General features: G+C 44.3%; 2 protein-coding genes and 1 long non-coding RNA gene across 3 annotated transcripts; 1 reads left to right on the forward strand and 2 right to left on the reverse strand.

Moving 5' to 3' along the window:
* Nucleotides 1-15915: 15915 nt before the first annotated feature.
* LOC125718863 (uncharacterized) lies at nucleotides 15916-27130 on the reverse strand. The gene is made up of 2 exons (XM_048993091.1): nucleotides 27055-27130; nucleotides 15916-16457 (listed from the first exon to the last, which is right to left on the reverse strand). The coding sequence occupies exons 1-2, from the start codon at nucleotides 27128-27130 to the stop codon at nucleotides 15916-15918; spliced, it is 618 nt and encodes a 205-aa protein (XP_048849048.1).
* LOC125720526 (uncharacterized) lies at nucleotides 18158-25492 on the forward strand. Its single transcript, XR_007385489.1, has 3 exons — nucleotides 18158-18335; nucleotides 19999-20194; nucleotides 25182-25492. It is a non-coding gene; the product is annotated as an uncharacterized LOC125720526 (long non-coding RNA).
* Nucleotides 22199-23032, reverse strand: LOC125720480 (uncharacterized). Its single transcript, XM_048995951.1, has 2 exons — nucleotides 22897-23032; nucleotides 22199-22807 (listed from the first exon to the last, which is right to left on the reverse strand). The coding sequence occupies exons 1-2, from the start codon at nucleotides 22970-22972 to the stop codon at nucleotides 22266-22268; spliced, it is 618 nt and encodes a 205-aa protein (XP_048851908.1). The 5' UTR covers nucleotides 22973-23032; the 3' UTR covers nucleotides 22199-22265.
* Nucleotides 27131-27674: the final 544 nt, after the last annotated feature.

Below are 27674 nucleotides of genomic sequence, written 5' to 3' on the forward strand. Positions count from 1 at the left end.
ACAGGTACAGGGCAACTCTGGACGCCCGACTGCAACCGTCTTTGCTCTGTTGGGCCTTTCCTCAAGCAAATATTTAGCAAATTACTGCTTCGATCAAAAGTTTGTGAGTTTGCTAAATGTCGCGTGGCTAATGGGGTCTGCAGATGGATTGGCGTCCCTTTCTGTGGCTAGCGTTGGTGTGTCCTGCCGCAGGGTGAGAAACACGCAGTCGCAGAAACACCCTTTACCTGATCCTTGTCAGAACACTCAATTATTGTTTTATTCACATTCAGTATGAAACACCATGGTCCAGCCCCCAGGAAGATGACAGCCAAATTGATTAGCTTGTTGCTAACACAATGTGTGTTGTATGCACCTGTCAGGTTTTCCATGTCCCTGTGGAGTGTTGCCCTAGTTCATACATTCACAATAGGGGGGGTGGGATTTCAACCCATGACCCTGGAAATTTGAGGGTACAGTGTTTCCCTCCAGTTTATTATTGCCCATTAAACAGCTGAATTATGCATAATTCATACTTCAGATTACATTTAATTCATTCGATAATTTAGGACAGAAACAAACGTTAAATTAGTATTGTGTCTGAATTAATCGAGCACTTCGTTGATTTCTCAAGGGGCCAAGAACAGCTAAAGAGTCACAGGCGACACTCAGTTACGCATTCAGCTTAACGTGCTTTGACTCTCACATTCGTACAATCAACCATTCAATCAAGGCTAATTAATTAGAAGCGCGGGGGGAAGGAAGTTTAACGTATGTGATGGGGAGCCAGGAGAGTAATCGGAAATTCTGCTTTTACCGTGGTTGTTGTTGTTTTGGATGCTATGAACATTATGTGAATGTGAGAAGTATCACGGTAGTTTAACTGTCGCACAGCCTAAGGGCAGGTTAGGGACACTGATCCACACGAAGCCTGCACACATATCCAGGAGAAGAATGGAAAGCCGGTAAATCTGCCTGATGATCCACTGTGATGATCCCTCTGAGAAGCTAATGTGATTTTTAAGGCGATAGACCTCTATCTGGCAGTTCACCCTGCTACCCGCATGGAATTTCAGCACCCTTACCTTGATCTTAAATAGGAATATCACGTGCACCTGCGCCCTTCTCCACTCTTTTCATGAGCCGTGTGAGGGAAGAGCAGCCAGGGAGATGTTCCTGCATCAGAGCATTTCCCTCGTACATCACACCATGCAGGGTCCCCTGGAAGGCCACTCAGCATTCAGCAAGAACTTTAAAAAAGCACGGACTCCTCTGACAGAATTATATAAGCACAATTTAAATGGCAAGTAACTCCTGCACGTGAAAACTGAATTATAGCACAGTTACTGGCATGAAACATGTCATCAGATGGTCTTGTAAAATTATTGAATCAGAAACTCAGGTCCACAAATTGTGTGTGTGTGTGTGTGTATATATATAATATATATATTTGTGTGTGACACTTCATCCGCTTTTGTAGGGGGGATCTTTTATTATTTCTGCAAACCAAAACTTGCTCACTCATAAATGTCATTTTCATCAATCACACTGAAGGAGAAGCATAAGCACGGTGATCTGTGTTTAATTGTTAATTAGTATGGTAATAGATTCATTTTGATTTAGCCAAAATGCAAATTGCTTTTCATTCACTGAGCAACGTGTCAGGCTGTGAAGATGAGACCAGGGTGGCTGAGATAAATATAGAGTCAGTTCCTGGGAAAACGAAATGCCACTGACTGGGGTCTCATTTAAGAGTTAAAATAATTTTATGCTGAAAAAGTTTTGATAAGGAAAAAGTCTTGACTTAAGGGCTGAGGTAAGATGTGTGCAATGGAGGAACTGCAGCCCCCGTGTTCAGACAGATTTCCTCTGAGGATTCTGGATTCCTCCTAAAATCTAACAACATGGCATTCAGGTGGGTGGGTGGTTCTTTGTAGGATTATTGGAGACACTTAGCAGGAGCGCCTGGGTGTCCAACTAAAGAGAGTTATGAGAAAATGCTGGCAGAACGTTGCAGAATATTCCCAGTTGGTGGTCAGTTTGTAGTCACATGACGTTAACTATCATTTCATAGCACTATAATGAACACGTCAAAAGCATGTATGTTTCTGTGTGGGCTGGCCTCATACGCAGAGTGTCACTTTCCTTACAGTCAGATTCCCAGGAGACTCTCTACTTCACTGTAATCCAGACTGTGGAGACATCTACAAATTCACAGATTCACACAAACAGCACCGCCCACCCCTTCTGTAAAACCCTTACCAAATTCTAACTATGATACATAATATATGCAAAATGTAATGCTATGCCCCATTATGCTTTGGGTTTCTGGGTGTACAGCGCAGGCTCCTCGAGGGTTAGCTGGAAGGTTTGTCGCCATCCCACCCAATCACGGGGCACGGCCCCCAGTCGGCACTGCCTGTTTACACGTTGTCTGATTTTTTGCCATCAGTCTATAAACTCCTCATGTGGCGATGATTAATCCCATGTGTTACCAAGTGGGCTGTCTGCCGAAGTGCTGAGATTCGCAGGTTTCACAGCAGGAATCAGGAATGTTTGTGTCTTAGAGAGATGCTTGCAGCCTCTGTTTTGATACCTCTGACAGAAATGCGGTTGTATACTGTACACATGTGGCAGCACGTCACTGTCTCTCCCCCATCCAACCTCATCCATCTCTATCTGCAGTTTTATAGATCCATTTGCCTTTGTGCAATGAGGGATGTGTGGTAAATGTCATCGATCTGGTGAATCTGTGGACTTAATAAAGCGTAGTGTATAAGCACAAAGGCTATGGTATGATGCAATAACAACGTAAACACCCTGGTCAGCCATGTTTGTTTGTACCTAATTGGTAAATCCGTCTCTGGCACGTTAAAGGCGATGAAACTCGTCTCATTCAGACCGAGGGTGGTTACTGTAGGGAAATTGTCACCACCCGACACGAATTCCTGCACACTTGATGAAGAGGTGAGATATTTACGCCTGCTGGAAGGACAGCATGAGAACACATCCAGTACTGTGCCCCAGGGGAGATGTGGCGTGTGTGTGTTGGGAAGTGGGGTGGCTTTATCTGAAATGCCACTGGAGTAGTATCTAAATCCAGCTAGAGATTTCTGGAGAATAAACAGCTTAGGCTCAAACGGCGTTCGTTCTTCTGACAGCAGTATCACGGGGCTTTCCCCCTCTGTTATTAACAGATACCTTTGGAAATATTAATCTCACTGTCGCCTTTGGTACCGGTTATCATGCACTCAGATGCAGACACATGGAGAATTTAGAAACCCTTCTGGCTCTGAAACACCGCAATCTGCTCTGAACCTGTCCTTAATGAGTTTTATACTGGTTCTTAATTATTTTTAGCAAACCCACAAACTCAAATGCTTTATCCCCTCTTTGTGTGCCGTTCGCTATCTAAAGGACGTTGAAAAAGTTCCACGACAAATTCGGTTGTCAGGGATTTTTTGTGCTTGTTATGGCTGATAAACTGGCTGGTGAATGGACAGATTGTGACCAATACTGTACCTCTGGTGAGTCCATCACTGGGTGAAGATAGTAAAGCGAACGTACGCAGCACTCTTATGTGCTAACAGCTGTGTCAGACTATGTCAAGAAAAGTAGGACAAGAGTTTTAACTTTGGTTCAAACAGATATGGAGCAAAACGGGATCCCACAAAATGTAGAAGCAGGTTATGAGCGTGGAGCTATGTCTCACTCGATTGTCTGCGATGTTTATGGTTTACCGTAATTTTCACCAAACTTCAATATCTGTCCTTTATATCACTGGTTATAAATCAGATTTTTAGCAACAGGGATAAGACATTAATGTACCGTTGACTTTCACAAACCACACCCAAGAGGTAGGAGAGCGAAACGGTCTGAAGACATGTCGTCCACACATATCGGGTTAAAGGCCAAATGTGGTTTGACTTCTGATACCAAGCTCTATATTAAAGCAGACACTCTGAGTGAAGCTCGTGGTTTGAATATGCGTTTTTTTCTTTGATTTTCAGTGTTTTCTTTTTTATCTGCCTGGCCCATATGCCTCTTGTCATTCTCTGTTTTTATCAATCGCAGCTCAGGATGTGCCTCATGTCCCCACGGGTGCGGGTGATCTTTTTGGTAAATTCAGTCCAGCTTGACTTCGGGGGGGCCAAGCAGACCTGTGGGCTGACTGGGAGGCGGCAGGTGCCGGGGTACATGAACATTTCTGGGCGCGTCTCTCTGACATGTCTCCATCAGCATCACCTTCTGCCCCAAAGTTCCTCTCTGCTGTCACTGAGATGTGATTTTTCTTTTTTTCATTGCAACACTGACCCCACAGCCCTTGGAGAATTTATTACCTCACGTTGTCAAGCAGCTGAGCAGTGAAGGACGTTTTCAGCATCCTTTGAAATACTGACATGAACAGAAGTAAAGTCTCTCATGCGGTGGTAGACGTCACGATGTAGCTCATGTCTGGGATTTCTGACCGGGAACATTTTAGCTTAATGAATTAGTAGGTTTTGGTGAGTATGTTTTTTTACATTATAATTAGAGCTGTCAAAATTAAGGAGTTAATCATTGCAATTAATTTTAAATATTTAACGCATTAAAATAAATTAACGCAATTAATGCACCTGCATTTTGTTAGCTTCTTTTTTTGGGGTTGACCTATGACATACAGTAGATGCCGTGAAACTCATCCTAGCCAGAGACTATAAAGTTTGCCAACTGATCGTGCAGTGCATTATGGGGCAACCAATGTCATTGTGCAATGCATTATGGGACAACCCATGTCATCGTGCAGTGCATTATGGGACAACCAATGTCATCTTGTAGTGCATTATGGGGGGAGCCACTATATTGTGTAGCTACAAAACAAAATAAATCAGCAGACTTGTCCCACTGCTGTTCATCGTGCTGTGCATTGTTTTAAGCTTGTTTAAAATTTGTTAGAAATAAGACCAAAGTAACTCTAAGCACAACTTACAGTACTAGTCCTGGCATGTAGTCTGGATGATGTGCCATCTGAAAAGAGTATCTACTTAGAGAGCCATATCAAGTTTTTTCTAAAACTTGCACGAGGTTTTTTTTTTTTTTTAAATTTTGCACTTGCTTGATTTATACTTGATTACTGTATACCTGATTGCAAGAGACACTTTATGCACTGTTGTCATTTGTGACCTACTACTTTGTTATATCTGAAATATACATCCTTTGTGATCATTCCACTGTAATTTGGTGATTGCGTTTACATTTAACTATGCATTATAACAAACTTTAGTCTTAAGAAGAAAAACAAGTTTTTAATTGCAATTAACTGTGCAAAAGTGCAATTAATCACTTAATTTTTCTTATAGATTCACAACCCTAATTATGATACTACTTAACATTTAGACCAATTTACTGCCAATATTTAACTCCAGTAATAATAAAAAAACTATCCTTAACTGACATTTATATACAAAGGTAATATTAGAGGGAGGAAAACAGGACTTTTATTTCAAAGTTTTATGTAAAAATATAATAATGATAGGAGACAGAGATGGATTTCTGCATCATTCACTCAGTTTTCATTATGCGCTTGTTATATCTATGCATATAAATTTGTGACATGAAAGGATAGATATAAATGAACCGGTTAAAAAAACACTAAGCAGATGAAATTCAACTGAAAATGTCAGGTACCTTCAGCTGTGCACCATAACGAAGTTTGCACACTATTTATCTAGTTCTTTATTTAAATATGTGGACTAATTCATTCCTGTGCTTCACCGCATTACCTTTCTTTGTACTAAGTTCAGTGGTGTCAGCAGAAGACTTTGGTTTGGGTTTCCATCCAGGGATGATGTTGTGGTTGGCTGCGGTTGGTTGGTGTGTTTATGGTTCCACTTAAAAAATAAAATTATGCATATTTAATTTCTATTATTTTTATCTGTGGTGGCAACCGGGATGGCCGTGAGTTTACTTAGGGTGATCATGGCGACCCCTGCCCGCCCCCCCTTCGATCTGCCCCAGCATAGTTTATCACAAAGCAAGAATTTAGAAAAAATCCCATTCTCAGCTGTATACAGGAATCAAAACTGTATTCATTAAAATGATTTTGTCATGCATACTATTAATGTGAGTTTATATACCAGCGGGGGTGGCATGGTGGTGCAGTGGTTAGCACTGTTGCCTCACACCTCTGGGACCCAGGTTCGAGTCTCCGCCTGGGTTACATGCGTGTGGAGTTTGCATGTTCTCCCCATGTCGTCGTGGGGTTTCCTCCGGGTACTCCGGTTTCCCACCACTAAATTGCCCCTAGGAGTGAGTGCGGCCTGCAATGGGCTGGCCCCTCATCCTGGGTTGTTCCCTGCCTTGTGCCCATAGTCTCCGGACTCCCCCCTGACCCCAAAGGATAAGCGGTTTGGAAAATGGATGGATATATAGCAATGCTATTACTCAGCGCAGAGGATTTGACCGCACCTTATGGTTAAAATAAAATGCACTAAGCTTTTGTTTGGGATGCATTACTATCTATCCGTATTCTGTAAGCACTTCATGGAAGTCATGCAGTTATGCTGGACCTAAGTTTATTGATCAGGGGGAACACAAGGCAGGGAACAGCCTGGATGCACTGGCAGTCTCCTGCAGGGCATTTTATCAATGAAGTATTCATTTGAATTCATTTGAAGGTTGTAACTTTCCAAAGAAATATCACTCACAATGCAAAAAATGCAGTTACAGCATCTCTACTATTTATTTGTTTGTTTGTTATTCAGAAACCAGTAAACTCATCAATATGCGAGAGCTGCTGCAGCATTTATTGCACAGGACGCGTCATTTATTTTCAATTACAACGCAGGCTGTAGGGAATAAACACGGGCAGCCAATTTTACGTTTGATAAATGTTAACCCCTTCGTAAAGACCACAGCCGGACCCCATATCAATCATCAATATACCATCTGAAATATCGTGAACAAGGGGATCCTGCAGCTGGTTTGTCTCTAGTGATGAAAAGTAGGTATATAGAAACACTGTTATAAGGCTCTCCTCACAAAGCAGCCACGAACTGGGAATCAAATAAATTCATGGGGATCTGCGGCATCTTATTCCCCCGACTTTCAGCCTCGCTTATCTCCACAGCTGGTGTGTCACCTTCGGAGAGGCTATTAACTCGCAGACAAGGTGGAGAAGAAGAGCTAGACACCGCCATCAGGATGAAAGGAATCGAGTGAGTATGTCTGATACTGTGTGAAAGGATTAGAGCCACTTAATGCTACAAATAAAATGTAAAATAAACTGTAAATTAAATAAATACATGGAAGAAGAGCACTGCTCATGCGTTTGGAGAATTTTCTCTGAAGAAAATCCTGTTACCCTTTGCTTTAAAAATGCATACCATTTTGGTTTTTTTGTTCATATAGCTATTTTGCACCCTGTCATATTTCAGTGTATTTACCAAATTCTTTTGCTAAATCTGCTGGCAGTTACACCGAATTTGCATTCTGATCTGTTTCACTAGCAGACTATCCCTCCATCTATCCATTTTCTGTAACCACTCATCCTATTTAAGGCCACAGGGGGGCTGGAGCCTATCCCAGAGGCAATAAGCATCCCAGGATGGGGCACCAACCCATCACAGGACACACTCACATACCATTCACATCTATGTGCAACTTGGTAACTACAATCAGCTTTTGGACCATGGGGGTGGGAGAACCTAGAGGAAACCCCATGACAACATAGGGAGAATATACAAACTCCACACAAAGAACCCTACCAAAAACTCAAACCCCGGTCTCCAAGGTGTGAGACAACAGTGCTAACCACAGCACCACCATACCACCCCTACAAGACAATCATTCACCTCTTATATGTTCACTTATGGATGAAATCCCTTACTCAAGCAAATGTGAGAAATGTCTCCCTACGTGTTTAACCTTCCCAAGCTTATTTTGACACAACTCCCGCTGTAACATGTGACACGAGGACCACGGATTCTTATTATTGTCCTCCCACCAAGTTCACTTGAAAAATCCAACACTGATCACATATAACCCTAATACAAATACTTCAGGGGATTGTGGTTAATTCACCCACTATTACACTGCACCTGTTGTCACTTTAGCTAAATGCTAAAACAAAGTTAAGACCTGGATGACTGAGAACTATTTATCACTAAATGCTCAGAAATCCTACGTTCTGTTGTCAGGAGGCAAGTCCCCGGATAGGAATGCTATCATCTCCACACTCCACTCCAAAGGGCTGAACTTTTCCCTAAGCAGCTCAGCCAGTAACCTAAGTATCATCTTACAGTAGGTATTCCAGATTTAATGAACAAACTTAAAGTAGATCTTTGTTCGCTCCACTCTAGCCTCCACGTGAGAAAAGCAGAGGCTGCCATTAATAGGAGCTTCGAACCCACTAGAGCTCTCACGATCACTCGATTACTAAAAAGCTTGGATTGAAATTATCCTTCTCGATTTCTTGGCAATATGGTGAAAGGAAGGTGAATAGTGTATGATGGTCCAAAAAAGGTCATGGGAGACAGTTTCTTCCTCTATGCAGCTGCTAAGCATTACAACCCAGGAAGCCACAGAATAGAGGAATACATACATTAACAAGAATTTTTGAGTTTCTATTTCTTATTTATTTGCCCCAAATTAAAAATCAATATAGACAAGGTCAGGAGGGATAAGAAATACAACCAGAAATGAGGATTAACTGTGTAAAGAAATGTCTGGTATACAGCAATGAAGACGTATACAAACACTACAATCAAACTGACCAAACACAAAGGGAGTCCCAAGTTCTATCAAATGCTGATTTAAGACTTGGAGTCCCAGGTAAGCTCAGGTGGACACAGAGAGTGCCGCACCTTCAATCACTTTAAAGACACAAGTAAAACAAGATGAACCACATCACATGGGATGTTGGCACCTGTGGTGAGCTGGTAGTGGGAGTAAGATTTTATTAATATTATAAAGATGATAGCAGCAGCACCTTTATATTAGTTTATGTTATATGTGGTCTTATTGCAAACTACATATACAACATATGATAGTTCTCTCCAGTTGGGACTTGACTTATCCCACTTTCAGTGGGAACCAGGTATCTGGAATTAGGGGTGAGCAGTCAGAGAGCTGCTCCAACACGGAAGTTTTGACAGGTGGTTGTTGTCCATGGTGCTGACTGAAGCTGGCAGCCACCTGTCTTTGGGCAGGAGCGGTTGCAGCATTGTGACATTAATATATACATGCTTACCATACATTATATATTTCGTGAACAAAACTCACAGCATGGCATTTCCCATTTGTTGTTTTAAATGTGGTTTGTATGCACAGACGCATAAATCAAGACAAAAGTATGCAGTTTTATTTTGATTTTATGTCAGTAGGGAAATTTCCAGGAGAAATCCTAACTGGTGTTCGGATTGAATTGAAAGATGCTTTTATACCAAATTTTGGAACCAGAAAGGCACTTTCACAAAGTTTTGGAACTTGGTCCTTGTTTAGAAATATATGCATAGATATAGAGATACAAAAAATATAATCAAATACAAAAAACATAGTTTTTTTTTTTTTTTTAAAAAAAGAAAGTATTTTCCTGGTGTAAAGATGACAAGTCTGGCAGCCACAGTCTGACAAAAGCATCCAAAGGAACTAACACTTAAAACAATTTAAGAATCCAGACAATGCTCTGGACAACATCTGACTAAGTCTTCTTAAGATGGTCATGGAGCTTGTGGACATGTCTTTTGTCTCCTGGTTGGAATCCGACAGAAGAACCAAGCGTGCACATTCGAGTTTTAAATACGCCTCATCATTGTCCAGCAGCATGGCACTCTCACTCCTGAAAGCCACAGGACGCTCTTCAGGGATAGTAACATGCTTGAGCAAACTAAAAATTAAACCTAATCAACAACCATATTATAAAAGAGCTCAGCTTCTGGCACCCAATCCTCAACTGCATTACATGTTATAAGTACAGAGCAGAACGAAGAATTTACTCATCCAGCATGATGTCAGTGAACACATCTAATGTGAAGGGTCCTAATGAGATTTATACCAAATAATCTGACCGTTGTCATCAGCCATCATAAAAGCATTTTAAACAGACACCTGCATATTCTAAAATATGAACATTATTTTAAAATATCATAATCCATAAAGTGAAAGAAAACTTACCTTCATCAACATCCATGTTTATGATGCAGCAGCTTGATAGTGGCATGTCCATTTCTGACGATTAAAGCTTTCAAAGTGAGTCCCTGCAAGTTCCAGCAAACCCTTTTATAGTAATCCACCAGGTAAGTAAAACGCGTCGAAATGTATTAAATGATCACAATTGTGACGCCCGCTCCGTCCGCTCCTCGTGTGTGCCACGCCCCCTAATTACCCACGTGTGATTTCCTGATCGTGCCCAGTCGTGTCTTGTTTCCTGCTGCCTTGTTTAACGTATTTAAGTTCCTGATTTATACTAACCCGTGTCTGTCATTGATGTTAGTTGGCGTCTTCTGTTCCCTGCCCCGTTATTGGTAATAAACCCCTTGTTTGCCCTGATTACGGCTTCCTGCCCGTTTCTGCCTGTTCGCCCGCACGATCGCCGCTCTGCCCGCGATCGAGCGTGACAGAATGACAGACCAACTCAACAAGGCACAGCAGCAGACCGAGAGCCAACGTCTCGGTCTGCTGCAAGAGGTACATTACTGGCTGAACCAGCCCGACGTCCAGGAGGACCCCGTCGCGCTGCAATTGGCCACCGACAGCTGCGATCTCCTGCTGGCGATGTCCCCATCGGAGGGCGGGCATCGTCTAGGAGAGGTGCGCTCCCACCTCAACCAGCTGGTTCAGCGCCTAACAGCGCGGAGGTTGGGGCTGGACGCACGGTGCGTCCCGGAGGTTGTTCCCCAGCCGTCCGTCCTGTCGGACGTGGAGCAGCCTCCCGCGGACACCGTGACAAAGAGGAAGAAGAAGAAGAAGAAGAAGCACGCGATCGCCCCTGCAATCGTTTTGGGAGCGTGCGCGCTCATCCCCGCTTCTCTCCTAACCGGGGAATTGGAGGACTCCCCGGCTGACCTCGACGTCATCACCGCAGCTAAGCTGCCTGCGCTGGCAGCTTCCCCAGTCCGGGGAGAGCACCCAGCCGCCGCTGAGCTGCTACCGCCCCTCGAGCGGTACTACTTCCGGCCGGAGCGGCTGGCCAACAAGGGGGCCCGCGCGGTGCGGGACGCTATCCCGCGTGTGCCCCGGGCACTTAAAGGGACCACGTCCGTCTTGCCCGCAAGGGACCTGCCGGTCCCGCCGCCTGCAGCCCCTGCTCAGCCCGAGCAGCCGCCTCCTGTGCCTGCAGCCCCTGCTCAGCCCGAGCAGCCGCCTCCTGTGCCTGCAGCCCCTGCTCAGCCCGAGCAGCCGCCTCCTGTGCCTGCAGCCCCTGCTCAGCCCGAGCAGCAGCCGCCATTGCCGGCGGACCCCGCTCCCGTGCAGCCGCCATTACCGGCGGACCCCGCTCCCGTGCAGCCGCCTGCGCAGCCGCCTTCGCTGCCTGCGCAGCCGCCTTCGCTGCCTGCACAGCCCCCTTCGCCTGCTGCAGCTCCAGGGCAGGCGCCCCCACTGCAGCCTGCTGCAGCTCCAGGGCAGGCGCCCCCACTGCAGCCGCCTGCTGCAGCTCCAGGGCAGGCGCCCCCACTGCAGCCGCCTGCTGCAGCTCCCGGGCAGGCGCCCCCACTGCAGCCAGCTCCTGTTCCTGACCGTGCTCCTGTTCCTGCAGAGGCGCCCCCACTGCAGCCGCCTGCTGCAGCTCCCGGGCAGGCGCCCCCACTGCAGCCGCCTGCTGCAGCTCCCGGGCAGGCGCCCCCACTGCAGCCGCCTGCTGCAGCTCCCGGGCAGGCGCCCCCACTGCAGCCACCTGCTGCAGCTCCCGGGCAGGCGCCCCCACTGCAGCCAGCTCCTGTTCCTGACCGTGCTCCTGTTCCTGCAGAGGCGCCCCCACTGCAGCCGCCTGCTGCAGCTCCCGGGCAGGCGCCCCCACTGCAGCCGCCTGCTGCAGCTCCCGGGCAGGCGCCCCCACTGCAGCCAGCTCCTGTTCCTGACCGCGCTCCTGTTCCTGCAGAGGCGCCCCCTCTGCAGCCGCCTGCTGCAGCTCCCGGGCAGGTGCCCCCACTGCAGCCAGCTCCTGTTCCTGACCGCGCTCCTGTTCCTGACCCGGCGCCCCCTGACCGCGCTGCAGCAGCTCCCGAGGCGCCCCCTGACCGCGCTGCAGCAGCTCCCGAGGCGCCCCCTGACCGCGCTGCAGCAGCTCCCGAGGCGCCCCCTGACCGCGCTGCAGCAGCTCCCGAGGCGCCCCCTGACCGCGCTGCAGCAGCTCCCGAGGCGCCCCCTGACCGCGCTGCAGCAGCTCCCGAGGCGCCCCCTCCGCCTGCTGACCCGGTTCCTGTCCCTGGCCCCGCTCCTGTCCCTGGCCCCGCTCCTGTGACTCCTTCACCCTCACCCCGGCGACATCGACCCCGACCGGGGGTCGGTATGTCTGTGTCCCGCAGAGGGAGGGGACACAGACGTCGGACTGGGGTCCCTCCCGCCCTGCCCCCTGGCTCGCCCTCCCTCGCCTGCGCTCTGGCTCGGTTGGCGCCTGCAGGTCCTGGCCCTCCGGGTCGGCTGTCGCCTACGGGTCCCCCTCCGATGCCTCGTCACCCTGCCTCGCTCCCCCCTCCGGTGCCTGGTCGGTCGCCTGCGGGCTCCCCGACGGCGGCTCCTCGGTTGCCTGCGGGGCCCCTACCTCCGGCCCTCCACCGGACGTCGCCGCCTGCTGCGGCTCCCCCCTCCTCCGGGCCTTCGCCGTGGGCCCCTCCTGCTCCCTCGTCCCCTTCCCCGGTGCTCCCTCCTGCTTCCTCCCTGGCCCCTCCGCGGGTCCCTCGCCCTGCCTCCTCGGCCCCTCCGAGGTCCCCTCCGGCTCCGGCCTCCCGGCCGCCTGCGGCCCCTCCGGCTGCCTCCCGTCGCCCGCTGGGGCTCCCTCGGGCTCCCCTTCCTTCCTCCTTCTCTCCCTTCTTTCCTGTCCCTGTCCCGCCTGTCTTTGTTCCTCCTCCTGCCTTTGTCCCGCCGTCCTCTGTTCCTGGTCCCTTTGTTCCGCCCCGCTCTGTTCCTGGTTTCCCGTCGTTCCCTCCCGTCACTCCCGTTCCTTTTGTTCCGCCTGTTCCCTCTGTTTCTCCCTTCCTGGTCTGTCTGTCGGCTTTTCCTGTCTTGTGTAGTGTCCTGTCCTGGCTCCTGCCTCTTTGTCAGTTTTGCCTGTCTGTCTTGTGCCCTGTTCCCCGTTGATTTTTTTTTTGCCCTTGTCTTTCAGGTTCTGGTTTCTCTGCCTCGTCCTGTCCGTCGCCCCCTTCCTTGGCGCGCCCGGTGTAGCGCGCCTTTGGGGGGGGGTTCTGTGACGCCCGCTCCGTCCGCTCCTCGTGTGTGCCACGCCCCCTAATTACCCACGTGTGATTTCCTGATCGTGCCCAGTCGTGTCTTGTTTCCTGCTGCCTTGTTTAACGTATTTAAGTTCCTGATTTATACTAACCCGTGTCTGTCATTGATGTTAGTTGGCGTCTTCTGTTCCCTGCCCCGTTATTGGTAATAAACCCCTTGTTTGCCCTGATTACGGCTTCCTGCCCGTTTCTGCCTGTTCGCCCGCACGATCGCCGCTCTGCCCGCGATCGAGCGTGACAACAATGGCGTAAAAATAGGTCCCGCATAAGCCACAAAGGATATGTTGATGTTTAAATAAAAAATATACAAATGCGGCCTTCATTATGACGATCGCGATAAAACTGGTTTTTAGTACAAATTCCGGAAAATGTGTGGCCCTGCGGCCTTGATATGTACCAAGAAACTTCATAGATGCGTGATTTAAATTCATACCGCATTATTTCTTTCATGTTGACGCATGCCGTATTTTGTAGCCTAAATTGTATAGATTTTAAGTCCTTTAAGTGGTTGCCAGACTTGTGTTTTTTGAGCCATTTGTCAAATGGATCTAATTTTTTAGATCGATCATGCTATCAGTATTAAATACTGTTTGTATTCGCCAGTTGAGTACATGGGATTACATGTATACTAACGTAATTCCAGCCAACCATATGGTATTCTTATAAGGAGGCACAACCTACGTAAAGCAAGGCTGCTTACGTTTGTGGAGCAGACATACTACTGTTTGGTAATATCATGAAAGAAATACGCTCCATCAGAGTAAGCTTCAGTTGTCGGTGAAGAAGAAGAAGAAGACAGTTTAGCAGCCACAATAGCTTAATTTTGGAGACATTGTGGATAAACCCGGTAAAAGACTTCGATATTGTTTTTATTTTCTTATTTCAGTTCTTATTTCAAGTCCGACACGCAACGGCGCATTTTTTTATGAATTATTAATTTAAAAAAAAGTGCTTGAGGTTCATTCATAAAGTGACTTTTTAAAAAATGCTTAATGTGTGTAACGGCAACTTTAAGGTAATTTGTCTTAAAGAAAACTGGCTGTAAGTAAAAAAAAAAAAAAGAACAAGGGGAATTATCAGGGAATTTTGTGCATATGATAAAAATACGTAAATGTAAATAATAACCGAAGGGGATACCTTCCCTCGGTCGGTAAAATTTACCGGCACGGTAAATGATGAATGGGTGAATGTTAGTTAAACTGGTCGGGATATTATAGGGGCTGGTGAGCGCTGCAGTCATAATCTAGAACTATTATTTCTGGGATCGTTTGTATAGTTTTCCACTTGAGAAATGCCTTTTGGTCACGGTATGCCCAGCTAGGGGATATGGTATTCCTTTCTGAGCCTGCAAAGCAGGTGGAGACCACACCGTCCGCGATGCTCCTGCTGTCTTTCTACATTGAGTTTGCCTTTGATAATAGTCATCTGTAATAGATCATTTGATTTAATTTTATGATAAATAAAATTCATATTTAGTTTAGACATGGCATGGTGGCATGGCATGCGTGTGCAGTTTGCGTGTTCTCCCCGTGTCATTGTGGGGTTTCCTCTGTGAGTGTGCCCTGCACTGAGTTGGCGTCCCATCCTTGGTTGTTCCTGCTTTATGCCCAGAGTCTCTGGGATAGGCTCCGGACTCCCCGCAATCCAGAATAGGACAAGTAGTGTCCATTGCAGCAGGTCTCTTTAAACTACACCCTTGCAGCCCCCGGCAGATCGCGCTCCACGTCAAGTCAGCTGCAGAGAGTCCTATGCCCAAATCGAACGCGCCCAATAACATCATGACATACACACGATATCAAACTGTTTGAACAAGTAGTACTGCGACACATAGGAATATAAACAAAGACCAGAAAACTATACAGATCTTAAGACGCTTTTGTACTTATAAATACAATTAGTTTGAATACTTGAGTCTGCAGGTCGCTGTGTTATGCGGCTGCATGTAAATGCACGCTCATTAATGTCCTGTGGCGGCAAAACCAGGAAAAACAGTAACCGGCTCTGCTTAGGAGGGCAGAGCCGTAGTGCAAACTTATAGAGTACAAGCTGAAAATAAAACAAAGCAACAGACAACCATGTATATCAGATATAAATCTAAACATTAAAGTATAGACAAAGTATATTTCACCGTCTACGTACAGTGCTAATGGCTGGCTGAAGCGCTAACAGCGGGTAACTAACTGGGCTAACTCGCTAACCGCGACCGTTTACACAAACAAAACACTTATCCATTAAATACTGCTTGAGAATGTCTCTGAAGGTGTAATTGAGACACACCTGTGCAGCTGGGGACTCACTGGATCTTATTTTCACTTGGTTGCTACTTTCACAGACCACGGTACGTACATCACACGGCACATGTGGACCATGCCTTCATCCAGGTCAGTGTTATTTTTTAGATATACTGTATAATTTAAAAAAAACATCACTCTGTAATGAGGTATTATTATTTATTTCAGATAGATAAATAAATAATACAATATAAAAAAGTATTATATGCAGCATCTGTGCTTTAATTAGGGTGGAGGTAGCCACTCAAATCCCAGCTTCCGAAGGTCGGGTCCTGATGGAGGTCCATGATCAGTCCCTCAATGACATCCGTGCCCAAGTCCTTCATCATAGCCTGAAGTATTGTCCATTCAGACTGGGGGATGTCATTGAGGGACTCTAGATCAGCTGAGCTGCTGTCCTTTGGAGAGGGAGCAGCGTTACAGTGCTGCTGCTCACCACTTTGCACCATAAGGTCTTCCTCTCTGGTATCTCTCCTCTGTTTCTGGGCCTCACTCTGGACATCTGCTTCAGCATTATATTTTCTTTTGCAGCCAGCTACTCTAGTGCTGGTTGCCTGTGCAGCAGATCTTCTATCTTCCACATTGTCCTTTTCTGAGTCGTAGGCCCAGTACTGCTCAGTCCCATTTGTCACCTCCATCAGCCTCCTGTACTTCGATCCAAAGCTGTTTGGCTTCCTTCTGTGGGATCTTTTCCGCTTCTTGGGAGGGTTCTCAACCTCCGGGGTGCTGTTAGGTGGCAGAGTTTGAAGGGCAGCTCCGATGTCTTGTAGAGGCAAACACAATTTATGTTGAAAAATATCACACAAAAAAGTCCATATAACAAAATCCATGTGAAAATTAATGTATACTTACCATTGCCTTGATACATTAATGTGCAATGGAAGAACTCAAAAGTATTTTGAGGATCCATAATATTTGCCAAAGACATCTGTACCCTTCGAAGTGAAAATTAGAATGATGTGATTTAACTGCAAGCTGCCCTTTTATAGTGATCCTGTCTGATATCAAGATGGAATCATGGAACGCGTTCTAGAACTAGTCGCGCGCCACTACCGTGTTGACCCTAATATAAGTTTTTTTTTCCCTCAAAATATTTCTGAAAAAGTGGTGTCGTCTTATATTTGGGGTCTATACAAAAAACTAAGACATTTTTAAGAATTGTTTTGACATACCGTAACATATATTTGCCAGAATATTTCTTACGTAAGCGTGAGAATCTGAAGGCATGAAGTGTCACGCCAGATACGTGTGAGTTGGCAACCCTGGCAATACGTGTGTTTAGCGTGTATCACTGAGTGCCATGCAAATTTGTGGTTTCCCTAGAGTGGTTGTTAAAGACAGAAACATTCATTTTAAAAGCGTTCTTGTCAAATAAAATTATTTTTCTTTATAAAGGTAAGGTTTCATATTGTGTGCGTGTTTGTGGGGGCGTCGTTTTATAAACACGGTTGTCTTATATTCGGGTCAATACGGTATTAATCTAACTGTTAGGGTGTTATAACGCAATTTGTAATAATTATCTAACTAGAATTTGCACTCACCAAATCACAATAATTCTTTGTCACCTTTGAAAAAAATACAGTTTTATGTGAACATTCATTACAAATTCAGAAACTCAAGTTTGCTTGACAGCTGTGTGCTTGCATTGCACGTTTTAACTTGCTTGCATGTTGCTCAGGACAAAAGTATCTGGGTAAATAATTCATCTGGAAATTTATAAAGTCTTAAATCATAACTGGTTCAAGTTCAGAAATTTTAAATAATCTTGAGTCTGCAGTCTCTTTCTAAATTTTGCAGGATTCGTTTATTTTAAATGACCATACATGACCTACCATACACTGAAACTAACCCGTACTGTAGATACAAGCCTCTCATCCATATCACATGTGGATGCTTCCTACAGGTATGCTTCCTTCAGCTACGCCAAATCGCCAAACTGCAACGATTTCTCACTATTGAAGACGCAAAGAAATTGATACATGCCTTTGTATACAGTAGGGTTAGACTACTGTAATGCTCTGTTATCTGGGAGCACACACTGTACATTAAATACCTTGCAGCGATTTCAAAATGCAGCAGCTTGAATCATCACCATGAGCAGAAAGTTTGAACACATAACCCCTGTTTTTAGTTCCCTGCACTGGCTTCCTGTTAGGTTCAGGACTGACCTCATAGTTCTCCTACTTACATGTAAGGCACTTAAAGGTCTAGCATCTGCCTACCTGACAGAATTACTTCAAGTTTACAAGCCGCGTCATCCACTCAGATCACAGAATGCAGGTTTCCTTGTCATTCCACATATAAATAAAGTGACAGTGGGTGGTAAAACATTCTGCTTCAGGGCCCCTATACTGTGGAGTGGTTTACCAGCTTATGTTCGCGATGCTGATTTGGTCTCAGTCTTTAAATCTCGACTGAAAACGTATTAGTTCAGTTTAGCTTACCTGCAATCTAACACACCGTAACTGGCTGCTGCTGCTGTTGTACTTGTCATTTAATCTACTATGCTTGTCCATTTATGTGTCAACGCATGTTCCATGCTTTCTGTCTCCCTGGGTGGGCAACATCTGAAGTGGAGTCCTGGTTCAGTCCCATGGAAGGGTGACATTATGGATATGACCTACAAACTGTAACATCATGGGTACGGACTATAATCTGCCACCCTACACAAGCCAGCATGGAGAACAGTGTCATTGATGGACTTTGGCCATCATGGATTTCTTTGTCCTCACTTTTCCCTATTTTTGTATTATTCTGTCTTAATGATGTTGTAATGTATCACAACACACCCATGTAAAGTGACTGTTGTGAAAGGTGCTATATAAAAATGAATTGAATTGGATTGAATTATGCTACATAACTTTATTAATGTCTTTTCCATCATGTGTTGCAGCATTACATGTAAGCGATCCTTGCAAAACATACCGTTTGTTTGATAACATAATTCTTTTCCTTAGACCCCCTTCGACGAGGAAGTGGGTACTGTGACTATTATGGGATTCGTTTCACAGGCTGTCAACGTTTGCTGCACAGAGGCAATGGATGTCGAGATTGATTTTTTTTTTTCTACGAAACAGGCAGCTTTGTCTGCTAATTATCTCGTTCTTTATTTAAATATGTGGACTAATTCATTCCTGTGCTTCACCGCATTACCTTTCTTTACGCAAAGTTCAGTGGTGTCAGCAGAAGACTTTGTTTGGGTTCCCACCAGGGGTGGTTTTGGGAGTGGCCTCAGTGAGTCTATTCCATGGTTCCACTTAAAAAACAAAACTACGCATATCCATCCATCCATTTTCCAAACCGCTTATCCTACTGGGCGGCGGGGGGTCTGGAGCCTATCCCAGAAGCAATGGGCACGAGGCTGGGAACAAACCAGGATGGGGGGCCAGCCCATCGCAGGGCACACTCACACACCATTCACTCTCACATGCATTCCTACGGACAATAACTACGCATATTTCCTTTTTTATTTTTATCTGCAGGTGGCAACCGGGAGTGGCTATGAATTTACTTGGGGTGACCATGGCAACCCCTGGCCCCTTCGCACTTATATACAGTACAGAAATTAAAACTGTGTTAATTAATAATGATTTTGTTATACATGCTATTATCGTCAGTTTATATACCAGTGCTGTCGCAGGGCAGTATTATGGTTAAATTAAAATGCACTAAGCTTTTGTTTGGGATGCATTACCATCCATCCGTCTTCTGTAAGCACTTCACAGAAGTCATGCAGTTATGCTGGACCTAAGTTTATTGATCAGGGGGAACACAAGGCAGGGAACAGCCTGGATGCACTGGCAGTCTGCTGCAGGGCATCTTATCAATGAAGTATTCATTTTGAAGGCTGTAACTTTAAGAAGAAATATAAAGTTTTCAAAAGAAATTATTACAAGCAGCTTTCTGTATTCTACTCCGGCCATTATTACGGAAGCTAAGCTGATCACATGGCAGGATGAGCTCCCTCTACCAGCTGGAAAAAAAGGCTGTTGTTTATAAAGTCAAATTAACATTTTTTGGAGAGGGAAGTCAACCAGCTTTTTAATTTATTCAAGTGAAAACTTCATTAATGTAGATCAGAGGGCCATTGTAGAAGTCAGATGGCAAAAGTACACTTTACAGTCAGTGGTGCTTCGTAAATATAGGGCGCTGGGGTGCTGCCCTTTCCAAATATCTATAGAAGTAAGTGTTTGATTACATGTACTGTACTTCCTGGGTGATGGGTGCCATCCAGGGGAGAATCTGAAGTTTTGTCATAATTCAGGGGCTACATCCTTTGAATGACACAGTCTATGTCTTTACAGTGAATCTTGGGATAGGTGGAGTCGCAAAGGATCCAGCTGATGGTCCGGCCCGGGAAAAGATGGAGCCACTTTTAGCCTGCATTTGAAGGTGCCATTGAACTGGGACAGCTGGAATGCTTGCCATACCACTGTGATATATTCAGTCTTCAAATGCAGTCTTAGAAAGTTGCAGCCCCTGAATTTGGACACAGCCCACGTAAGTCCTTCAACTTTTGGCAAGCAGGTGACCTGAGCCTGCTCTCTAAATGGTTTTTTCAGATGTTCCACAGGGCGCAGCTCTCCATACCCCAGACACTCCCACTGTTATTGGCGGTGAATTGGAATTGTCACTCCTGCTCCTGACTGGTATTTGCAGGAGATGGCAACTTCAAGTGGAACCACGGAAATAATAGAAAACTTGGTTATTTCCTTGCTAAAACACCCTTTCGCAAGACGTTCACTGGATGAAAAAAGGCCTTGCCCGGACCGACCCTATTTATAAGTTCGGCAGCTGGCAAGGGAGTGAGAACCAGCTTGCATCTGGGGATTTGTGTATAAATAGTGCTGCTGGCCAGTGGTTAGACAACATTGCAGTGTGTTGTGTGGTCTTAGGTTTTGTTTCTTCTTGCTGAGCTATGTAGCCCTGCTGCACAGGGTGGGTGTCATGAGGGGGGGCATTCAGGGGCCAGGTGCCCCCAAATGAGCCACTTTGTACATACATAAGCATAGATGGTATAGCCTTCTACACATCTAGGCTATGGTTAACTTTAAGTAAAAATTTTGAAAATATGAGTTATAAATTCCTTACATATATATTTTTGAGGACCTAGTCTAACATTTCTAGTGTAATCAATTTTGAGAGAATATTTTGGGGGATGATGGCAAAAATGTCATTGTTGTCACACCCCCCTCGTAAACTCACCTGTTGATCAGCACAGATCGAATGCACCTGCGAATTGCATAAGAGCTTGCCCCACACTGCTCCAGTCCGAGGTATTGTTGATTCCGTGTGACGTACTAAGCGATTCTCTTTTGTCCTCCATGCAGTCCTGATCCAGTCTCCCTGTCGTGCTCCTGTCAGCGTCTTGACTCCCTGGATCCTCACTGTGTGTAACCCCCATCTTGTGTCTTCCACGTCGGACAGACCCACTTGGCTTCCTCGACCCTACGCCCGCTACCTTGACCAAGATCTTGCTTGCCGGTTCCAGTTGCCCCTCGTTTAATAAACCTTTTGCGGTTATAGAGCTTTGAGTCTCCCTGAGTGTTCTGTGGTGTGACAAATGTGGTTTAACCGTAAAAACTTTGTATGAAACAATTAAAGTTGCTTAAAAAAATCTCAATAAAACACCCTTTAAGTAGTCTGGTTTAATCTTACATTATAACTATTTTACAGGAAATTAAAGTAACAGCATACCACTGTTCTGAATATTATAATAATTTTGGGGAAACGTTATTCAGGACAACTTTTTGAAGTGTCAAGGTGGTGTAACCACCATTCAAGGAGCCATTTTGGTCATATTCTGCAATAAAACCATTTGACAGGACATAATATCATAGAGAAGGACCCTTGAGGACCCTAATTGTTCCATGCCAAGATAAGTAATCTCTTTAAAATGGTGGATGATTTGACATTTTTAGAGTATGGTGAGGTATTCTTTTACTTACAGAGTAAAAGCTGAAAATAAAACAAAGCAACAGACAACCATGTATATCAGATATAAATCTAAACATTAAAGTATAGACAAAGTATATTTCACCGTCTACGTACAGTGCTAATGGCTGGCTGAAGCGCTAACAGCGGGTAACTAACTGGGCTAACTCGCTAGCCGCGACCGTTTACACAAACAAAACACTTATCCATTAAATACTGCATTTACACTTCGCTCAAACACGACTAGGACAGTGCTACTGCTAAACGGTCGTGTTTGGTTAACACAAACCCCTCTTGGGATTAAGTTTAACCTTATTTTACCTACCTTGTAATAAAATAGCGTTTAGGTTTAATAGTGTTTACTGCTTGAGAATGTCTCTGAAGGTGTAATTGAGACACACCTGTGCAGCTGGGGACTCACTGGATCTTATTTTCACTTGGTTGCTACTTTCACAGACCACGGTATGTACATCACACGGCACATGTGGACCATGCCTTCATCCAGGTCAGTGTTATTTTTTAGATATACTGTATAATTAAAAAAACATCACTCTGTAATGAGGTATTATTATTTATTTCAGATAGATAAATAAATAATACAATATAAAAAAGTATTATTATATGCAGCATCTGTGCTTTAATTAGGGTGGAGGTAGCCACTCAGATCCCAGCTTCTGAAGGTCGGGTCCTGATGGAGGTCCATGATCAGTCCCTCAATGACATCCGTGCCCAAGTCCTTCATCATAGCCTGAAGTATTGTCCATTCAGACTGGGGGATGTCATTGAGGGACTCTAGATCAGCTGAGCTGCTGTCCTTTGGAGAGGGAGCAGCGTTACAGTGCTGCTGCTCACCACTTTGCACCATAACGTCTTCCTCTCTGGTAATTCTCCTCTGTTTCTGGGCCTCACTCTGGACATCTGCTTCAGCATTATATTTTCTTTTGCAGCCAGCTAATCTAGTGCTGGTTGCCTGTGCAGCAGATCTTCTATCTTCCACATTGTCCCTTTCTGAGTCGTAGGCCCAGTACTGCTCAGTCCCATTTGTCACCTCCATCAGCCTCCTGTACTTCGATCCAAAGCTGTTTGGCTTCCTTCTGTGGGATCTTTTCCGCTTCTTGGGAGGGTTCTCAACCTCCGGGGTGCTGTTAGGTGGCAGAGTTTGAAGGGCAGCTCCGATGTCTTGTAGAGGCAAACACAATTTATGTTGAAAAATATCACACAAAAAAGTCCATATAACAAAATCCATGTGAAAATTAATATATACTTACCATTGCCTTGATACATTAATGTGCAATGGAAGAACTCAAAAGTATTTTGAGGATCCATAATATTTGCCAAAGACATCTGTACCCTTCGAAGTGAAAATTAGAATGATGTGATTTAACTGCAAGCTGCCCTTTTATAGTGATCCTGGATCTGATATCAAGATGGAATCATGGAACGCGTTCTAGAACTAGTCGCGCGCCACTACCGTGTTGACCCTAATATAAGTTTTTTTTCCCTCAAAATATTTCTGAAAAAGTGGTGTCGTCTTATATTTGGGGTCTATACAAAAAACTAAGACATTTTTAAGAATTGTTTTGACATACCGTAACATATATTTGCCAGAATAGTTCTTACGTAAGCGTGAGAATCTGAAGGCATGAAGTGTCACGCCAGATACGTGTGAGTAGCCAACCCTGGCAATACTTGTGTTTAGCGTGTATCACTGAGTGCCATGCAAATTTGTGGTTTCCCTAGAGTGGTTGTTAAAGACAGAAACATTCGTTTTAAAAGCGATGTCACATCATTTATTAATATGGCTCAACATTTCTCTGCAATGTTTTTTTACTGTCTACGTGTGGGTCTGCTCATCGAAAACATTCTCCGCCCTCAAGGCTTGTGGAGTTTGTAATGTTCATTATCTATTTTGGAATATTGGCTGTTTAATGCGCTTATTTGAACCTGATTGCTTGTGGTTGCTCGTTAACGTACACGTTCTTGTCAAATAAAATTATTTTTCTTTATAAAGGTAAGGTTTCATATTGTGTGCGTGTTTGTGGGGGCGTCGTTTTATAAACACGGTTGTCTTATATTCGGGTCAATACGGTATTAATCTAACTGTTAGGGTGTTATAACGCAATTTGTAATAATTATCTAACTAGAATTTGCACTCACCAAATCACAATAATTCTTTGTCACCTTTGAAAAAAATACAGTTTTATGTGAACATTCATTACAAATTCAGAAACTCAAGTTTGCTTGACAGCTGTGTGCTTGCATTGCACGTTTTAACTTGCTTGCATGTTGCTCAGGACAAAAGTATCTGGGTAAATAATTCATCTGGAAATTTATAAAGTCTTAAATCATAACTGGTTCAAGTTCAGAAATTTTAAATAATCTTGAGTCTGCAGTCTCTTTCTAAATTTTGCAGGATTCGTTTATTTTAAATGACCATACATGACCTACCATACACTGAAACTAACCCGTACTGTAGATACAAGCCTCTCATCCATATCACATGTGGATGCTTCCTACAGGTATGCTTCCTTCAGCTACGCCAAATCGCCAAACTGCAACGATTTCTCACTATTGAAGACGCAAAGAAATTGATATATGCCTTTGTATACAGTAGGGTTAGACTACTGTAATGCTCTGTTATCTGGGAGCACACACTGTACATTAAATACCTTGCAGCGATTTCAAAATGCAGCAGCTTGAATCATCACCATGAGCAGAAAGTTTGAACACGTAACCCCTGTTTTTAGTTCCCTACACTGGCTTCCTGTTAGGTTCAGGACTGACCTCATAGTTCTCCTACTTACATGTAAGGCACTTAAAGGTCTAGCATCTGCCTACCTGACAGAATTACTTCAAGTTTACAAGCCGCGTCGTCCACTCAGATCACAGAATGCAGGTTTCCTTGTCATTCCACATATAAATAAAGTGACAGTGGGTGGTAAAACATTCTGCTTCAGGGCCCCTATATTGTGGAGTGGTTTACCAGCTTATGTTCGCGATGCTGATTTGGTCTCAGTCTTTAAATCTCGACTGAAAACTTATTAGTTCAGTTTAGCTTACCTGCAATCTAACACACCGTAACTGTGGCTGCTGCTGCTGTTGTACTTGTCATTTAATCTACTATGCTTGTCCATTTATGTGTCAACGCATGTTCCATGCTTTCTGTCTCCCTGGGTGGGCAACATTGGTGGGCAGGTGCCCCCAAATGAGCCACTTTGTACATACATAAGCATAGATGGTATAGCCTTCTACACATCTAGGCTATGGTTAACTTTAAGTAAAAATTATGAAAATATGAGTTGTAAATTCCTTACATATATATTTTTGAGGACCTAGTCTAACATTTCTAGTGTAATCAATTTTGAGAGAATATTTTGGGGGATGATGGCAAAAATGTCATTGTTGTCACACCCCCCTCGTAAACTCACCTGTTGATCAGCACAGATCGAATGCACCTGCGAATTGCATAAGAGCTTGCCCCACACTGCTCCAGTCCGAGGTATTGTTGATTCCGTGTGACGTACTAAGCGATTCTCTTTTGTCCTCCATGCAGTCCTGATCCAGTCTCCCTGTCGTGCTCCTGTCAGCGTCTTGACTCCCTGGATCCTCACTGTGTGTAACCCCCATCTTGTGTCTTCCACGTCGCACAGACCCACTTGGCTTCCTCGACCCTACGCCCGCTACCTTGACCAAGATCTTGCTTGCCGGTTCCAGTTGCCCCTCGTTTAATAAACCTTTTGCGGTTATAGAGCTTTGAGTCTCCCTGAGTGTTCTGTGGTGTGACAAATGTGGTTTAACCGTAAAAACTTTGTATGAAATAATTAAAGTTGCTTAAAAAAATCTCAATAAAACACCCTTTAAGTAGTCTGGTTTAATCTTACATTATAACTATTTTACAGGAAATTAAAGTAACAGCATACCACTGTTCTGAATATTATAATAATTTTGGGGAAACGTTATTCAGGACAACTTTTTGAAGTGTCAAGGTGGTGTAACCACCATTCAAGGAGCCATTTTGGTCATATTCTGCAATAAAACCATTTGACAGGACATAATATCATAGAGAAGGACCCTTGAGGACCCTAATTGTTCCATGCCAAGATAAGTAATCTCTTTAAAATGGTGGATGATTTGACATTTTTAGAGTATGGTGAGGTATTCTTTTACTTACAGAGTAAAAGCTGAAAATAAAACAAAGCAACAGACAACCATGTATATCAGATATAAATCTAAACATTAAAGTATAGACAAAGTATATTTCACCGTCTACGTACAGTGCTAATGGCTGGCTGAAGCGCTAACAAGGAGTAACTAACTGGGCTAACTCGCTAGCCGCGACCGTTTACACAAACAAAACACTTATCCATTAAATACTGCATTTACACTTCGCTCAAACATGACTAGGACAGTGCTACTGCTAAACGGTCGTGTTTGGTTAACACAAACCCCTCTTGGGATTAAGTTTAACCTTATTTTACCTACCTTGTAATAAAATAGCGTTTAGGTTTAATAGTGTTTACTGCTTGAGAATGTCTCTGAAGGTGTAATTGAGACACACCTGTGCAGCTGGGGACTCACTGGATCTTATTTTCACTTGGTTGCTACTTTCACAGACCACGGTACGTACATCACACGGCACATGTGGACCATGCCTTCATCCAGGTCAGTGTTATTTTTTAGATATACTGTATAATTAAAAAAAAACATCACTCTGTAATGAGGTATTATTATTTATTTCAGATAGATAAATAAATAATACAATATAAAAAAGTATTATTATATGCAGCATCTGTGCTTTAATTAGGGTGGAGGTAGCCACTCAGATCCCAGCTTCTGAAGGTCGGGTCCTGATGGAGGTCCATGATCAGTCCCTCAATGACATCCGTGCCCAAGTCCTTCATCATAGCCTGAAGTATTGTCCATTCAGACTGGGGGATGTCATTGAGGGACTCTAGATCAGCTGAGCTGCTGTCCTTTGGAGAGGGAGCAGCGTTACAGTGCTGCTGCTCACCACTTTGCACCATAACGTCTTCCTCTCTGGTATCTCTCCTCTGTTTCTGGGCCTCACTCTGGACATCTGCTTCAGCATTATATTTTCTTTTGCAGCCAGCTACTCTAGTGCTGGTTGCCTGTGCAGCAGATCTTCTATCTTCCACATTGTCCTTTTCTGAGTCGTAGGCCCAGTACTGCTCAGTCCCATTTGTCACCTCCATCAGCCTCCTGTACTTAGATCCAAAGCTGTTTGGCTTCCTTCTGTGGGATCTTTTCCGCTTCTTGGGAGGGCTGTCAACCACCGGGGTGCTGTTAGGTGGCAGAGTTTGAAGGGCAGCTCCGATGTCTTGTAGAGGCAAACACAATTTGTGTTGAAAAATATCACACAAAAAAGTCTATATAACAAATCCATGTGAAAATTAATATATACTTACCATTGCCTTGATACATGAATGTGCAATGGAAGAACTCAAAAGTATTTTGAGGATCCATAATATTTGCCAAAGACATCTGTACCCTTCGAAGTGAAAATTTGAATGATGTGATTTAACTGCAAGCTGCCCTTTTATAGTGATCCTGTCTGATATCAAGATGGAATCATGGAACGCGTTCTAGAACTAGTCGCGCGCCACTACCGTGTTGACCCTAATATAAGTTTTTTTTCCCTCAAAATATTTCTGAAAAAGTGGTGTCGTCTTATATTTGGGGTCTATACAAAAAACTAAGACATTTTTAAGAATTGTTTTGACATACCGTAACATATATTTGCCAGAATATTTCTTACGTAAGCGTGAGAATCTGAAGGCACGAAGTGTCACGCCAGATACGTGTGAGTAGCCAACCATGGCAATACTTGTGTTTAGCGTGTATCACTGAGTGCCATGCAAATTTGTGGTTTCCCTAGAGTGGTTGTTAAAGACAGAAACATTCGTTTTAAAAGCGATGTCACATCATTTATTAATATGGCTCAACATTTCTCTGCAATGTTTTTTTACTGTCTACGTGTGGGTCTGCTCATCGAAAACATTCTCCGCCCTCAAGGCTTGTGGAGTTT

This window comes from Brienomyrus brachyistius, chromosome 2 (genome assembly GCF_023856365.1).
Source record: "Brienomyrus brachyistius isolate T26 chromosome 2, BBRACH_0.4, whole genome shotgun sequence".
In the NCBI taxonomy this organism is placed as follows: Eukaryota; Metazoa; Chordata; class Actinopteri; order Osteoglossiformes; family Mormyridae; genus Brienomyrus; species Brienomyrus brachyistius.

What these genes read in the sequence shown, in the direction of transcription:
- LOC125720480 (XM_048995951.1), bottom strand. Translation starts at nt 22,972, where the DNA reads ATGTCTTTGGCAAATATTATGGATCCTCAAAATACTTTTGAGTTCTTC. An exon ending in ATTAATGTATCAAGGCAATG is followed by an intron (nt 22,808 to 22,896) that starts GTAAGTATATAT and finishes TGCCTCTACAAG; the next exon opens with ACATCGGAGCTGCCCTTCAA.
- LOC125718863 (XM_048993091.1), bottom strand. Translation starts at nt 27,130, where the DNA reads ATGTCTTTGGCAAATATTATGGATCCTCAAAATACTTTTGAGTTCTTC. An exon ending in ATTCATGTATCAAGGCAATG is followed by an intron (nt 16,458 to 27,054) that starts GTAAGTATATAT and finishes TGCCTCTACAAG; the next exon opens with ACATCGGAGCTGCCCTTCAA.